Genomic DNA, 14,764 nt, shown 5'->3' on the forward strand with positions numbered 1-14,764 from the left:
GAACAGATCCTTCAGTCTTACCCATAGGTCTGTTTCTGTCCCTGAGGTCCCTGTGGCTGGGGTGTCGATAGGAGTCCCTGTAGTGGTGGGCAATGGCCATATCATCCAAACGGTAATGCTGAGGTGGAGGTGGGGTGGGGTGAGGCAGGCCATTGGGCTGGTAGGATAAGCCGTTATTTGGACTGTACCGCTGGCCTGGGCTAATAGTGCATGGTCGCTTGCTTGGATGTTCTGAGTGCAAAGGCTCTCTGTCAAAGCCATTTTCTTTGGTTCTAAGAGGGAAAAAACAAGAGTTTGTTTCATCATCTATTCAGAAATCAGCACAGTTCAGTCACTCATATTTGAGCTTGGAATAAAGACAGAATATTTTTTACTGACCAGAAACCTAAACTCAGCTTCCCAGAAAACATACGGGAATTCACTGAGACCTGTGTCGAGACCTAAATGATCATAAGCCTGCAGATAGGAAAAAATGCTTCACTTCTCATCAAATTAGCAAATATCTTTTCAGTTGAAGCTCATGTGGTTAAGTCACAAACAAGAGGAAACTCAAGTCTCCTGTAGATAACATTTTCATTCAAAAAACAGTGCTTGATTTCTAACAAGTTACCCTAAGACCGACTATATTTGATGAAGAATCATCAAGGTAAAACATCACCACTCTCTTGATGAACACTTGAGCTACACCTATTCCACTTGGTCTCTGACTTCTGTGTCAGAGAACACCTAAGAACTGTGTTGTTCAATACATTAGCTACACGTGGTTGCTTAACTTAAAATGTAAGTTACTTAAAATTAAATAAAGCTTAAAATTCAGTTCTTCAGTATCAGCAGCCACATTTCATGTGCTCAACGGGTACGTGTGGCTGGTGGCTTCAGTAGTGGACTGCACAGATATATAACATTTCCATCATCACAGAAACTTCTACAGGAAGGTAAGGATCAAACCAAGTGAACACAGCATGCAATGCAATGTCTGGGACCCTGACACTATCTTGAGTCACCAAGGTAATCAATCAGCAGTCATACAGAGCTAGCCTGGACTAGAAGGAAGATCTAGGTCATTATTTTATCTTAAAGTTGAGGAAACACATACACAGAGAGCTAATGTATCCTGTCTGGAGTTATCAGGTTATACGGCAGGACGGGAACACCCTGACGACACATCACCATGTGATGCACAAAACTCTGAACTTGGCTTTCAGAAGGAATGCATTCTATAAATAAGACCTGATAACTAGTCACGATTCCTTGATTCTCAAATAAATGTAGGACTCAAGAAGTAATTTCTGGCTGTATATACTTCTACTGCTTAGAGACTAGCCCCTAATATATTCAATAAGATAGAAACAAACCATATTCAACTTTGACTGTAATCACTGCTCCCAAACTTACTTTTTACTTACAAGACCGGCACTCTTATCTTTAGACAGGTGGTAACATCTATTTTCTCAGGGACATTTTCTCATAAGAATTCTACTGGTTCACAGTGGCTACAGACTTCTACATGCCTTCTTTATTTTAGGTAGTAAAATAACAGCATAGAGGCACTTTTTCTACTTTTCTGGCATCTAGTGACAGCATCTAGTCTTTGTCTGATAATACTAGAGCAATCCAGGTGGAAACTGAATCAACAACAGAGATGATCAGGGGCAACAGGATTCTACAATGAAACATCCTTTATGCCCCTTTAGGGTGGGTCCCGCAGTGACAATTCATACACACCAGGTTGAGAAGAATAAAGGACTTAGAGACAGAAGGTAAAGACATAGAAAGAACTGAGGGTAAATCTTCAGAGTTTTATGTTAAAGAACATGCCCACTACATACTAAGAGGGATGCACTATTCTGAATAGACTGGCCAATATTGGAAATGATGGCAGAGCATAGCCCCCAAGGGAGTGGCAGCCAGGAATCCTAATGCCACTCCCATCAAAGTATGTGTCTACACTAAAACATACTGACTCCTTACATATTGATCATTGATATCAGACTAAAATATCCAGTGTAGCTGAGACATTACCTAATTGCATTGCTTTAAAATAATTTTTAAAAGTGAACTGAAACATTCTAGATACTGATTTATCTTCTAAGAGTATACCCATGTGATTCAAATCTGTATTTGCATATCCTACAAAGTTCTAAATAATACACTTCAATATTCAATGCATATTAGCATAAATCAGTTGGAAAATACTGAAGACTATTAGCGGCTGTGAACATAATGCTAACATAGCACCTACCTTACTGGCAGTGTGGTGTAGTGGAAAGAGCATTGGACTGGGAATCAAGAGACCTGAGATCTAGTCCTGGCTCTTCCATGACTAGCTGTGTGACCTTGGGCAAGTCACTTAACCTCTCTAGACCTCAGTTTATTCATCTGTAAAATGAAAGGGTTGGACTAGATCAGTGGCTTTCAAACTGTGCCACCTGAGGTGCTTAAGGGATTTTGTAGGCAATGAAGAACTTTTCCCCCAAAGAATCAAGATTCTCAAGATGTAAAGTGCCAGAGGAACCCACTTCTTATTATCTGTGTTAATCATCGGGGTTCCACTTAAGATTTCATTTTTAAAGGAAAAAGTCTGCGGCTAAAATCAAGTTTGAAAACCACTGGACTAGAAGATTTCTGCAGTCCCTTTTAGTTTGCAAACTCTGCAATTCAAGTATTTTATATTTACAGCTAAATACCATAGTTACACAGATCAAAACACACAGTGCTGATAGTCCTCTGCCCAAACCATAAGTACCTAAGGCAATCACCTTAGCCAAGTTCTCTGTTCCTTGGTTTGAACAATTTATTATTTATACCTTATTTTTTGTGCAAAAATTAGAAAACATCCTCTTAGTGCAGCCTCTGTAGAATTTCTAAATAATGAAACATCTTTCTTTGACCTATTTGGGTCAAACCACTCCAACTTACTAGTTTTCTCTCTCCTTGATCAATGAAAACAACAACAACATTGGAATAATTTTTACAATTTTTAAATGGTTAGATACGCTATTTATCTTCATCCTTAGTGGAACCCTTTGTTCAGTGCTGTTACTTCAATGACCCAATTAAATGGGAGGAAAAAAGCATTATTTTTTCCTAAAGTAAGGGCAGTAATGTCCTAAAAGGCAGGCTAGGGCCCGAGTCTGTTCTCTCATTTCAATCAGGTCTTACTGTCCTATCCTGGGGCCCATCACCCTGCTAGCTACTGAAATAATAAAGCTCATGACCTCACAAGGGTAGTTTACATTCTAACAGTTGTGAAACATTAACACTTGCAGAGGTGTGGTGACTAATATCTGTAGTCCTGGCATTTTGGAAGGCTCCAGGAGGAAGGATTGTTTGAGTACAGGAGTTTGAGACCAGCCTGGGCAACATAGTGAGACCTTGTCTCTACAAAAAATAAAAAAATTGGCTGGGCATGGTGACGTACACCTGTAGTCCTAGATACTCAGGAAGCTGGGGCAGGAGGATCACTTGAGCCCGAGATCGAGGCAGGAAGCTGGGGCAGGAGGATCACTTGAGCCCGAGATCGAGGCTGCAGTGAGCCATGATCATACCACTGCACTCCAGCCTGAGCAACAGAGTGAGACCCTGTTTCAAAAAGAAGGGGAAAAAAAGAAAATACAAAAACTTCCACTGTCCACAAAAATAAAGCTATGAAGCGTCTCTCTGGTGCTTCCTCAAATTACTAATGTCTACTTATAAGGCCAGTTCTATTCAAAGCATGTATGTTCAGAAGGGTAACTCAAACAATTGCCATTTGTCTGTCTGCTTCTTAGAAATGCCTACACCTACCTATATCTCATTTGCTTGGGTGAACTCCATATTTGCATTCTTCGTTGCCCTTTTCAGTGTATTAGGCAAAATTAGCAAAGACTTTTCATTGTCCCATACCAGTATACCCATGAAATAACTCAAATTCTAGTCGAAATTTGAAGTGAGAAGTCTGTTATGTCTTAAGTATTTCTGAAAGATTTTATTTGTTTTTTAAGTCTACCTGAGGATGTTCTATCTCCTTACCAGGAGACATTTTCCTCAACACAATCTAACCACTTCCACATTTAGATCCCAATCGTTTCTCTCTCGAGGTTTAATGTTCTAAGGGCAGGGGATCCTTAGGACCCAGTTGTGTGATCTCCAGTTACCATCTTTCTGGCTTCAGTATTCTGCTCAGTGAAATGGGACTAATAGAAAACAACACTTGTAGAAACAAATTAAGAGGCAACCTAATTTATACTTTACCCCATCTCAGGCTCTTTTTTTTCCCCAGCTCCTCAATAACAGAAACTGTAAACTATTAGGAAAAGAAAATAAATGTCCTTTAAAAACTACATGAGGCTGGGCGTGGTGGCTCATGCCTGTAATCTCAGCTGTTTGGGAGGGTGAGGTGAATGGATCACTTGAGGTCAGCAGCTTGAGACCAGCCTGGCCAACATGGTGAAACTCCGTCTCTACTAAAAATACAAAAATTAGCCAGGCGTGGTGGAGCATGCCTGTAGTCCCAGCTACTCGGGAGGCTGAAGCAGAAGAATCACTTGAACCTGAGGCAGGGAGGTTGCAGTGAACCAAGATCATGCCACTGCACTCCAGCCTAGGTGACAGAGCGAGACTCCATCTCGAGGAAAAAATAAAAATAAATAAAAACAAAAACTCTACACGAAATATTTTTAAAATGATGATTAGCTAGTGTGTGCTGGTAATCCCTTAGTAACATTTATATAAAACAGTGTAACATTCAAGGAAACGGGGAAGTATGAAAAAACCATCATAAAATCATGACAATAAGTAGAACAAGAGGACAAATCTCCATGGCAGAAGTGGGTGTAAGTTTTTTTCTCTACATTGACATTTTTTTTTAATGTGAGGAAATACCACTATAAATATTGTTTTGGGGGAAGGCAAATTGATAGAGCACAATAAACCTAAGAAAGAAGAAACTTAAATTCTAATATTCATCCTGCTATTTATTTATTTAAATAAATTGTGTGCCTTACGCCCTCACTTATCTGAGTTTTGACAGACATTTCACAAGTCCAAACTGGCCTCATTTCTCTTTTGCTTTCTGACCATCTTCTACCTATTACCCAAGTAGAAACTTGAAGTCACTCTACAACTTTCTTTTCCAAATCTAAGTCCTATTGCTGATCTCAAGCATCTCTACACGGGTCCCTCCTTCCAGTCCCAGGATAACTTTGTCTTGGCCCTTGTCACACTACGGTGCCACTTTGCCAGTATCCCCCAGAGTCACGGGCCCCAGATTTGTTTGCTGTTTGTCTCAGCAGCCCAGCCAAGTCCCATCCCTAGACTGTAGTTCCTTGAAAAATGAGTAGGAGTGAGACACTGGGTCTAAAATTCTTTTAAGACCAGGCATTGAAGATTTACTTTATTTTATTCTTATATTTTAGAAGTCTGTATCTAAATCTTAAGATGGTAGTTCTATTAAACACAGACCAAAGACCTTAATAACATCAAAGACATCTTCCTTTCCTTTTCTAACACGTGCAGTTTAAGACTGCCATAGAAGGACTAGACATTGAATCGGGGCGGGGGGAGGGCAATCATTCTCATCATCATTATTTTTAAAACATAATTCAGCAAAGGGTCTCTTCAGAAATGGTTACGAAAGAGGTGACTTTAGATATGAATTTCACATAATACACTTTTATTGATACTGAATAAGGTATTGAAACAAAATACATTACAAACTCCCCAGTGCCCTTAAAAAGAAAATCAAACTAAAGGAGAGAAGCACCTTTAATCTCTCCATTGCTAAACAACCACCTAGGAGTGAGGACTTTCTGAGCAGTGTGCTAATACTTCTAGAAGTAAATAAGAGGCAGGTGGATACTTGCCACTCCAGACACACAAACGTGATGCCCAGCCCTTCAAGGATTGCAATATGCAGGTTGGGGGAGCCATCTGAGCCTTCCCTCCAGCAGTGAGAAGGTGGAATGCTTCCGTCACATGTCTGAAGCTGACCATCTGCTCAACAGTTAGGCTGTCTGTTAGTGGCCGTTCCCCTTGCCTTCTCTGATCTCTGCCACTGCTGAAGTATTCAGTTTCTGCTGCTCCTGCTGTTTGGAACTCTGCTTGCTTATTCGAATCTGTCATCTGTATGTTTCTATTGGAGCCCTCCAGTTTTTTCTGGTCAGTGAACCAATCACTGCATTTGGTTCCTGGGCTGTCTGTGACTGTTTTTATTGTATTTCAGAGATGCATTTTTTTAACCAAATAAATAAATAAAGATGCCCGGAAGAGAGACCATTTAATACACTACTAAAAATGACTGCATTAAGTTTAATTTGAATTATTTGATCAATAGTGGTTTTTGTTCTGTTTGTAGTGTTCTGCTTTGATTTAGGTACCCAGTATGTGCAATGCACTATCCTGTACTTCAGTGGCAGTACAAAGATGAGAGAAACGTGGTCCCTCAACCTTCCATAAGATTATTATTTAGGGCAGACTTTAATTCTTTACCATTAAAATGATTCAATTGGAGGTACAAGACTTCTATACTTTCATATAGGACATGTATACAGAAGGTACCATTAAAAACAGAACAAATGTGGTATGTGAGAGCAGAGTCAGAGATTACTCCAGAATGTGTACTCAAAAAGACAGAGGTTTTGGAGTCACATGGACTTGGCTTCAAATTGTGGCTATGCTATTTGCTGGCCATATGAACTCAAGAGGCTGAATCCCCTAAGAGCCTCAGTGTTTCTGCCTGCAAAATGGGAAATGATTATCCAAAGCTATGGAAAGAACTATAGGAAAGAACCTAAGAAAAGAGCCTAACATGAATTTGGCATTCAATAAGTTAATCAAAGCACTCTGTTTTCAAGCAGGAGCATTCAGAGGCTAACGGTACAGAATCACGGCTATGAGAGCATGGGCGTTTGAGTCCGAGAACCTAGGGTCAGAATCCCATTAGGGCTTCTGACAAGCCATGTGACTTCACACACATTATTTGGCCTTCTTGAGTCTATGTCATAGGATTGTGAGGAAATGAATGCTATATGTTAGTCTGTCGATTATTTAGCACAGGGCCCAGGATACCTGAAGTGCTCAGTAAACAGTAACCATTATTATAGTATTTATAAGTGGGAAGCTTTCATTCAAATAGCAGATACTCAGTTAGGCCGTGAGGTATTAATAGAATTACGACACATAAGAACTAGGAAAGACAGTAGAAACCATCAGTTGGAATACAGATTAAGAAGTGAGGAGTATGCAGTAAGGTTAGACCCTAACAAAGCAGCAAGAAATCAGGTTAACAAGTTAAAGTTGAAGCTGGAATGTGGAGAGAACAAAATGCCCTCTATAATTTTGTGCTGGGCACAGTGGCTCATGCCTGTAATCCCAGCACTTTGGGAGGCCGAGATGGGTGGATCACCTGAGGTCAGGAGTTCAAGACCAGCCTGGCCAACATGGTGAAACCCCGTCTCTAATAAAAACACAAAAAATTAGCCGGGCATGGTGGTGGGCCTCTGATGTCTCAGCTACTTGGGAGGCTGAGACAGGAGAATCGCTTGAACCCAGGAGGTGGAGGTTGCAGTGAGTCAAGATCCCTCACCGAAGCCTGGGCAATAAGGGCAAAACTTCATCTCAAATAAATAAATAAATAAATGTAATTTTGTGCTATTTCACTGAAAGGCCTCCCAATTGATGTGACTAATATTTTTAAAAATCACTCCTTGCAACGCAACTGTGGAATACATAATAGAAGGAACGCAAACTAGAATGTATAAATTGACACAAAATCCCTACATTTTTTTCATAGAATACTGAATGCAGGTTATACAAATTTAATTCTTATTTGCACAGTTGACCCTACAATTCCTTGTAAAGCATATCTATCTTTTCTTTTAGAAAGATAAAAATAGTGAAATCTCCTTCATTTTACAGAAACAAACAAAAAAAATGGGCCTAGTCGGTTTAGTTGGTGTGTACTGTTGTAACAAATCTTACAAATACAACCAATATGATTTCAAAATGATTGCCTTTGACCCTCCAACCTTCAGCATTTTCTAACTGAGGAACACAGTTAGTCAGGAACACAGGCTAGCTGTGGCTCTTCTACCGTTAAAAAGATATATAAAACCTCAGAATGTTATACTATGGCATCTACCCACTTGAGCAACTATAGAAAATAAATGAGGGAAAGTAAGGTGAAAAAAGAGAAGCTTAAGTCTTAGTTGAGTTTCCTTATTTAAATTCTGCACATTGAAACATATTTTATGCAACTGGAAGATTTCAAGTATGCAAATATGCTTGTTTCTCACTAAGAAACTTTGCAACATTAGGCAAGTTCTTTGGGCCTTACTTTGTGCAAGAATAAAGAGATGGGAGCCAGCTGGGTGTGGTGGTGCACACCTAGGTCCTAGCTACTCAGGAGCCTGAGGCAGCAGGTTCACATGAGCCCACGAGTTTGAGACCAGCCTGGGCAACATAGCTAGACACTGTCTTAAAAAAAAAAAAATACAGATAACATCCCATGAGCAAATCCATAAATTTAAAGTATGTGTCATTTTTTTTTCTTTTGGTATGAAATATAAAAAGGCAGGGTGTGGTGGCTAATGCCTGTAATCCCAACACTGTGGGAGGATCACATGAGACCAGGAGTTCGAAACCAGCTTGGGCAACACTGCAGACCATGCCTAAGGAAAAAAAAAAAAAAAGAATGGGGCCTGGTGTATCCATAAGATCCCTCCCAGGTGACAAATTACATATCTCTAAAGTTCATGCAAGTCTTTTTAGAGAATAATGTTTAATTTTTGGGGGAGGAGGAAATACATATTAATCCAACTACAAGGCCTTTGTATTGAAAGTTTAGAAGTGTTAAACTGAGAGTAATGTAAAGCATAATTACATTAAAATAATGACATATAAGGGGATTAATACTTAACATCAATCATTTGAGATAGTAGGGGGAACAAAATGGGAAACAAAACAACAATGTTACCCATACAAAAGCAAAGATTATTGGATTTGATTTCTTAAGCAAGAAGAACCCTAAATCAGAAAAGTAGCATAACAGGTGAGAATACGATACTAAAGGCAAATTAGATCAAAAAGCTGTGATATCAAAGCTCTGAGAAAAGAAAGACAGCAATGATAATCATCCTAACACAATTATTTTCTTTAAATCTTAATAATTTTAATCCATTCTGCAGTCTCAAAGAAAGAAAGCATTATCTAACAGTTCTTTTCCTTCCTCCTACACAAAAGTGCTTGTGTCTTTACGAGCTACCACGGTGAGCAGTTTTAAAGAGTGCTCTTAGCTTCTACTCTCTATCCGAGAGAGTGTTCATTTCGTTTACATGGCTCCAAAACAAAAGACTGCATTCTCTTCTTCAGCACCTCCCATCACAGCATGATAGAAGAATAAATGTTTACTATAAATAACTGACTTTTACATATTAACAAAGAATAGAAATCAGAATTTTCTACTTAGTTTCCCTAATATTTTGGGAAAGAAATAACATAATTTTATAACAAAAATTGTCTTTTTCTACTTTGGGTTCTATAATATTCTCTCACAGACCTACAAAATCAGTACACTTGTTCAGAGACACTCTCCAGAGCTATATTTAAAAGAAAGTAGAAAACATTTCACTGTTCCATACAAGAAGAAAAAAAAAATTTCATAGACTTCCCTAGAGTACTCATTTCTCTGTAAATAACAATAATGTTTAAAAAAAGAAAAAAACATAACCAGTGACAATCATATTTAAGGACAAGAAGAAAGTTAAATTTGCCAAAACCCATCCCTGAAACACGTGATGACTGTTTAGTACATTAACTCAGCAATCGTCACAGAATTTAAGCTCCCAAAGTTGTAAACAAAATATAGAGCGCTCTTTTGTTCATGACATGTCATGAACAAATTACCAAAATGTGTTTTCTCCTCAGGTGTCAGTTTTTCCCTCTTTTAGTGACTGATGGCTCCCAGTGTTATTACAGAAACAGATTGATCTTTTTAATGAGCCAGTTTAATAGACTCCAAAATCTCACCGTGGCTGCTCATCCATGTCAGACCATATGTACCAACAAAACATTCAGTAAAACAAAAAAAGCTCTGCTGTCAGACAGCTCCATACTCTATAAAATTTCATATAGTAGATCTGGATATACAGATAAATAACCAGAGAAGAGGAAAATGCATATGCAAACAAGATACAGAAAATATATGCAAAAAGAAAAAATACTGTAGAGGCCCATATTTTCTTGGCTCTGATCAAATTCCCACAAGATACAAATGTATTTACACAACATATTCTCATTACCCTTCCTCCTAACTCTAAGGAAACCCATTTGCCATCTTTGCGATATAATGTATATTTCAGTGCTCCATTTGATAAAGAATATTCCATCCAAAGATTAACCATGTGAACTCTGACTCTGGCAACCATCCATGAAAAACCGAAGGGAAAATCAGACCAAAGACTCTTTTTAGGAGAGTTCTACCCGACTGAATGCATACAGTGATGCATGCACAGCGACGGAGCATCAAAACAAGAATGCTGAGCGTCTGCGGAATTTAAGATGAAGTTTTCACATCAATATTAACACACTGCCCAGCACTTACCTTAGGACTGTCCAATGATAGTCTAAAGTCATGATACATTCAAACATAAAATACTGGGAAAGAGCTAGTGAGAAAACAGTTGGAAATATAGAGAAATGAATGAAACAGATTTTCATATTCCCTGTTATGGTTATTTAGCAGTTAGGAATGCCAGAGTAAGTTGTGTGCATTTTCAATTTTGCCTACAGGATCATCTCTGCATTTATCTTAGCTATCTAAACCTTTCCCTGTTACACTCCCCCCACCGCAACAACCCTAAATACATTTCCTTCTTCCAATTTTCCATTGAGTCTCTCCTTCATTCTTTCATCATGGAGCTAAAATATCTCACTATCTGTATGTCATACTCATTTCCTGCAGGGTAAATGGGTTCAGGTCAAACAGGAATGCACGTGTAAATCATCTAATGTTGAGCCACCTCTTGGTTTTCAGCATCATGTGGACACGCCACTCAGGCATCAGGATTAAGCAGTTCCCTTTAAAAGCTAAATTACTAAGTGCTCTATTTCACTCTTCAATGTGACCAAGAAAATACGAGTTGCAAGAATAAGAAAGTAGCTCTGTTTGTGGGTCACAGATGAAGGTAGGCCTATAATACGTCAAAAGGAGACTAATATTTCACTGTTTGCTTTAGGAATTTTAAACTATTAAGAGGTTCTATGTCAAGAGGAACAAAATTCCAGAGATTGTAGCATAAAAACTGCTTAACAGAGGATTATGTAATAGCAGTATGTAAACTGGCTGGCTTTTAAATAACATTCTGATTTGCAAAGCAGCTAATACATTTAAGGATAGCTAAGTCGGTCACAAATAGATGTCTCTGAGCAGCTCCAAAGACCTTAAGCTCCTATGAATGTGGAACATAACTGTGTCAGGGTGTTAACCTCTCGAAGGCTGTCACACCCATGCCTGATGAAATGCAGCAAAAGAGAACAGATAAGCAGAGAAAGAAAGCAAAGTATATGCTAAATAAGTTTTTGAATATAGCTTCATTATAAAATTCTCCATATTTCAAAAATACTATGCAAAATGATGCTAATAAGACTGTGCATTCCTATACCAGAAGATACAGATGAGGATGAGGTATTCACAAAAATTATTTTACTACGGTAAATGGGAAATTTCATGTGTATGCTTTATTCAACAATTACTTTGTAGGGTTTAATGGAGAAGTAGTTTTATGTTACATTTCTTTGCATTCTCAGTTATGAGAACACAGTAGCTGATAGAACAGTATCTAACAAGTAAAATTTTCAGCAAAAATACCATCTATGGTCTCTACTGTATAACTCTTATCTTCACTTAGTTCATCTAGTGTCCCAGAAGTTTTCTCTTAGTTCGTATACAAACCAAAACGAATAGCTACTGTACTGTGTTAAGAAATACAAACAGACAAGCTTCAAAACCATGACATTTTAAGGAAACTAGGAACAGCCAATTTCAGAATATTGAAGTAAAATATGTGGTTGGGTTAAATTACATAATAAATGAGAATTTAAATACTGATGTGCATCTAAGAGCCATCAGTTGTACTTGGAAAATCTAAAAAATCGTTCACCTTCACCATTTAGCTTTAATATTACAAGCAGAAAAGATTAATCTATACAAAAGCCAAACTGTCACAAGCCAGAGATTCAAAACTCTGTTAAAATCCCAGGCCAGAGACAGATTCAGAGACAGATTCTCAAGATGGCCACAATGGCTTATTGCTATTGTGCAAGAGACATAGGCCGGCAGTTTAATTGTCACAATAAACGTGTTAAACATTGAGAAAAAGGCCATGGTTCATCCAGGCTCCTCCTCCCTCTCACCTGTCTGGAGTTCGCCTCTTCCCGTTTTCGTTCACATCGAGAAGCAGCTCTGAGGAGTCAACAGGTGAGGTGGTGCTGGCATCCAGAAGCAGCTGTTCATGCTGGGCGAGGTACTGGGCAGGGTTCTGTTTGGCCAGTCTTGCGCAGTGGAGGAGCTCACGCTGCAGCAGGGGCAAGTTGGCCTGCAAGGGAATGACAGGAATGAGAGGAAGGACTGAAAGGCTTCTTCTGTCCTGTTGACTTACTCTGCTTTTCGAACACTGGAGCAGAGTATGCAATGCAGCTACATCAAAGGTCAAATGCATGCCATGGACTGGAACCACAGGCACAGTTCTCAGCACTGGGCTACCATGTGCCCAGATTGCCCTAAGTGTGAGGTGACTGACCCTTGTATATTACTTCACCTCTCTTTTATTTCTTCACTGATAACATTGCGAGTGGCACATTATTTTTAGGGTCACTTTATACTCGAATATATGTTCTACAGTATGTGAGAACCTAGCTCCAACAATAAGAACTTTTGTTCTCCACAGGGAAGATAAAGGGTATACAAAATATATACATAGTCCAATTGATTTCAGAATAGTTGCCCTGACACATTCAATTTTGTATCTGGTGACTCACAAAGGTCAAGCAGGCTAATCCTAGAAAATATCTTTTATCAAGTACTAACTTAATGAAAATACACTTAAAAATATAGACATGAACATAGAGATTATTTTCCATAGTCATCAAGTTCAGACAACATTTAAGTAATGGCCTGGGTGTAGTCACATATCCCAGATGGAATTAATGCATAAAGCAGTATATTCTAGTAGTCTTCAAAAGTAATCTGCCTTCTTTGTATCAGTTTTATTCTAAGGAATGTATACACACACACACATACAGACACACACATATCTCTTCTAATGTTAGAAGAAACCCTGTATACTGGTCATTCTTCCTCCTCAGCTAGGTCAGCACCTTGAATAAAGAACAGGCTGGCTGATAGGCTGATCGGTAATTCTGGCAATCTCAAATGTAATAAGAGAAAAAGAGGCAATTTCACACATAGTAAAGGCATTAAAATGAAAACCTAAGAAGGCATTTTACTCTGAACTTACTTTGACATTATAAATCCAGACTGTCATTGCTTTCTCTCTCTCTCTTATTTTTATTATTGTTTGGGGAGGGGCAGTAAGGCAGAAGAACGGAGAGGATACTGGGAAGAGTCATTAGCACTCATCCCCAATAACACTTAATTCCGGGAAAGATCAATCACATAAATCTCTTTGCAACTTGAAGATTTCATTTGCAGGAACCAGGTGCCATGTACACCGATTAACCCATCAGGTAGAAAAGCATTTCTGAATACAGGAGAGGTCCGGCTGACTCAATTTTGGGGCCCAAGAGCCTTAAAAAATAGCCCTCTAGAGAATCATGGACAGGAACTACGGCTGGCTACTTGTACCTCAAATCCATTTTTTTTTTCCGTCAATGCTCTTTATTTCTTTATATAGAGCCAAGTTTCTGGCCTATATCATTTTCCTTTACTCTGAAGAACTCCTTTTAACTTTTCTTTTCTTTTTTTTTTTTTTTTTAAGTTCCAGGGTACAAGTACAGAGCATGTAGGTTTGTTACATAAGTAGATGTGTGCCATGGTCATTTGTTGCACCTATTAACCCATTATCTAGGTTTTAAGACCCATATATATTAGCTATTTGTTCTAATGCTCTCTCTCCCCTCACCCGCTAACCCCCCTCAAGTCCATTTTCTAACAGTATCAATCAAGAAACCATCTCGTAATCACACCAAAGCATATTTCTATACAAGATATAAAATACTAGGGTATTTGCTAAAGATAAGTGCGTGCCATACACTGTAACAATGGAAATGACTTCCTACACATAACAATGTTATAATAAAACTCGTTGTAATTAGTAAAGATGCACATGTGGATAATATATTGTATATACATTTTTAAACTCTTTTTTCTCCTCAGTAGAGTTTACATACCTCGTGTCATAAAATAATAAAGCAAAAATAACATTTCTATGTGAACATTTTTAAAGTTTTTAAAATTCATCTTGGGCCGGTGCAGTGGCTCGCTCACGCCTGTAATCCCAGCACTTCCAGAGGCTGAGGTGGGTGGATCACTTGAGGTCAAGAGTTCGAGACCAGCCTGGCCAACATGGTGAAACCCCATCTCTACTAAAAATACAAAAAAATAGCTGGGCGTGGTGGTATGCACCTGGAGTCCCAGCTACTTGGGAGTCTGAGGCCGCAGAATAGCTTGAAACCGGGAGATGGAGGTTGCAGTGAGCTGAGATCATACCACCGCACTTGCCTGGGCAACAGAGCAAGACTTAGTCTAATTAAAAAAAAAAAAATTCAT

The 14,764-nt window shown here is 38.8% G+C and overlaps 1 protein-coding gene across 1 annotated transcript in view; it reads right to left on the reverse strand.

Annotated features, from left to right (window-relative positions):
- Positions 1 to 14,764, reverse strand: part of RUNX1T1 (RUNX1 partner transcriptional co-repressor 1) — a 140,966-nt gene that overhangs the window by 38,062 nt on the left and 88,140 nt on the right. The window contains 2 exon segments of the mRNA XM_065519434.2: positions 22 to 272; positions 12,391 to 12,572. Coding sequence (XP_065375506.1) covers positions 22 to 272; positions 12,391 to 12,572 — 433 coding nt within the window.

Source organism: Macaca fascicularis, chromosome 8 (genome assembly GCF_037993035.2).
Source record: "Macaca fascicularis isolate 582-1 chromosome 8, T2T-MFA8v1.1".
Taxonomy (NCBI): domain Eukaryota; kingdom Metazoa; phylum Chordata; class Mammalia; order Primates; family Cercopithecidae; genus Macaca; species Macaca fascicularis.